This window comes from Lipotes vexillifer, unplaced genomic scaffold (assembly GCF_000442215.2).
Source record: "Lipotes vexillifer unplaced genomic scaffold, Lipotes_vexillifer_v1.1 scaffold1126, whole genome shotgun sequence".
Lineage (NCBI taxonomy): Eukaryota > Metazoa > Chordata > Mammalia > Artiodactyla > Lipotidae > Lipotes > Lipotes vexillifer.
The window spans coordinates 389,484-392,201 of NW_006781401.1; the positions used below are offsets into that span (position 1 = coordinate 389,484).

The 2,718-nt window shown below is 32.6% G+C and overlaps 1 protein-coding gene across 1 annotated transcript in view; it reads right to left on the reverse strand.

Moving 5' to 3' along the window:
- Window positions 1–441: 441 nt before the first annotated feature.
- Window positions 442–2,718, reverse strand: part of NDUFB1 (NADH:ubiquinone oxidoreductase subunit B1) — a 5,761-nt gene continuing 3,484 nt past the window's right edge. The window contains exons 3-4 of the mRNA XM_007454729.1: window positions 1,490–1,634; window positions 442–556 (exon numbers count right to left, since the gene is read on the reverse strand). Coding sequence (XP_007454791.1) covers window positions 520–556; window positions 1,490–1,634 — 182 coding nt within the window. The 3' untranslated portion in view covers window positions 442–519. The remainder of the gene's footprint in view (window positions 557–1,489; window positions 1,635–2,718) is intronic.

The window sequence follows — 2,718 nt, forward strand, 5'->3', positions numbered from 1 at the left end:
TTAAAATCTTTTGCTTTTTAAAAATCGGGTTGTCTTATTAATAAGTTATGAGTTTACATATTCTAAGTTCTTTGTTGTGTGTATGTTTTGCAAATATTTTCTCCTAGTCTATGGCTGCATTTTCATTCCCTTAACAGTGTTTTTTGAAGGAGTTTTTAATTTTGATAAAGTACAATGTCTTGGTTTTTAAAACTGGTTCATGCTTTATGTATTGTATTTAAGAAATCTTTGCTAAATTCAAGGTCACTAAAATTTTCAGCTATTGATTTCTGCCAAATAAAATCCTAGTATCATCCTTTTAGAGTGCCTTTGAAGAACATGTTTGAAAAAATTTTTCTGAAAAATTGAGCCATATGATTCAGTGATTATTTTTTAATTACTGTCTGTTACTTGAAATGGGAAAGATTATTTCAGCACAAAAAGAATCACACTTCAAAGTCTTCAAATTAAGTAATGAATGTGTTTTTATTTCTCTTATAATTTAAAAACTGTGAACATTCTGTAATTCAGCAGCAGCCTTTACTTCCAGGTGACCTCTTCACTGGGTCTTAATTCCCTGCATGGAAAGAAAAAAAAAAGGAAGAAAAAGCAAAAGTGTAAATAAAACTTTTATGAGAGGATAAAAGGGAAAGTCAGAAGAATATAGATTCAGTATTTTATATTGTATTAAATTGACCCACTTAAAAGTTTTTATTATATTCAACATATTCATTCTATTCTCTCATGATTTTAAACTTTTACCATCTCTTCATTTTTCCAGATTAAAAACTGTAATTTCTTAGTCTATCTTTATATGAAAGCAATTATCCTCTCAGTGAGTTCACTGAATACTTTTTATATTCTTTCTAGCTCATTTTATCTTTCTTGAAATCCCTGGCTGGAACCTCCTCTACATAATGCCTTTGGCTGCTGCTTGGTTCTCTTGTCCCTTGAGCTTCCTCCTGCCCGGCTGCACAGTCAGTGGCAGACACCCTGTCTTGCTAACTCTAATTCTGGTGCCATCTCCAGAGACACAGTGGGACCAGGCAGCTGCCAGTTGCTATATGATCACCCAACCACCATGTCTAAAGCTCTCAACCAGTGTTGCTGAGAACACAGCACCAAGCCACAATTAGTGCCATTGTTTTCAGCTACATCATGGCCTAAGTAAGACAGTGTATGATCATATATGTTAAAGCACATAGAGGAGGGTTTGGCAAGCTGGTTTAAGACTGCTTCTGTGTTAAAATGTACCCTGACTTAAAAAAAAAAAAACTTTCAAAGATGTGAAATAGCTTGTTCAGAAACTAAAGACTTGTTTACATTCCAAAAGTAATCATAGAGTTTTGTCTAAGGATTAAGCAACAAACAAGACTACAAAATAATATCACTTAATCTAAATCCTCAGGGAGGGAAAATTACCCCTTCTGTTCATTTTGGCACAAATGACATTAAGAAGAATACTGCTAAAACCTGACTGTTGGTTTAATAAAAAAATACAAAAACTAACCTTTTATATAACAGACTCTTGTTCCGGAAGGCAATTAGCTTTTCATCATTCTTTCTGTCTAGGTAACATCCAACGACAAATCCCACAGGGACAAGTATGTGTACCCAGTGGTCACGCACAATCTGAAGTAAGTTCATCATGAATGCTATAAAAAAAAAAATTACCAGAAATATAACTGCCTTTGAAGTATCTTTTAAATCACATCTGAAACAGGAAGATAAGGATATAGATGTTAAAAGCATAATAAGCCTCTTTGTATTTGTTTGGCATCAGAATGTAGTATACTACTTAAAATCTACTTGATGAAGATTATATAGGTACAATGATTAGTATAAAAATTATACTGCCTTTTATTTCTAGCTCCACCAGTGATCTGATATAACACAGGAATGGAGAGAGTATTAAAAGAATTCTACCTGCAAAAGCTGAGTATTTGCACCCTCCTAGTATTGATTTAGAACCTTTACATTTGTAAAATATTTTTAGAACCTCTCACAATGTTAAACCAAATATAATAGTATTTTGTCAGAAGCAGAATTCTTTCAAGCTGTAATTATTGAAAACTATTTTCTTAAAACTAATTTTGGAAAGGAAATGAAAACATATGAGAAATTAAGAAAAATCATATTGAATAATGTCACAACAGATCTGAATATCAATTAAATGACTCTACAAAACATATGGGGACAGAGGAACTTACTTTTGTAGAATGACTACTAGGTATCAGAGCCATCATATAGTCCAATATATAACACGAAATATTGTTATCCTTATTTTACAGGTAAGAATACAGTTTAACCCAAATAGGTATTACGTGTAGATCTGGAATTCAAACTCAGGTTCATTCCAAAGCTCTAGCTCCTTCTATCATATCCCAATACCTCTTGTAGAGAACCTTCCCCTAATTGATATTTATGGTACTTAAGACTTTTTAAGTGTTAAGAAGAGTTTCTAAAAGGCAGAAGAGGAGGACTTCTTCACAGAAGATCTAGAAGTCGTCAAAATGAATTTGCAGTAATTCAGTAAAAACACAGTTGAATCATCAATTTTCTGTAAAAATTTGTATCTAAAGATGATATCAAAATACATATGTATGCACATGAATCTATAATAAATAAATCCTATACTATGGCTGAGAAGACAGGACAACATCATAGAAAGATACATTACTGCTAACAAAAGGGCTTAGCACTGAACTCTGCTAGGATTATGTAGCCTGGATTCCTGCT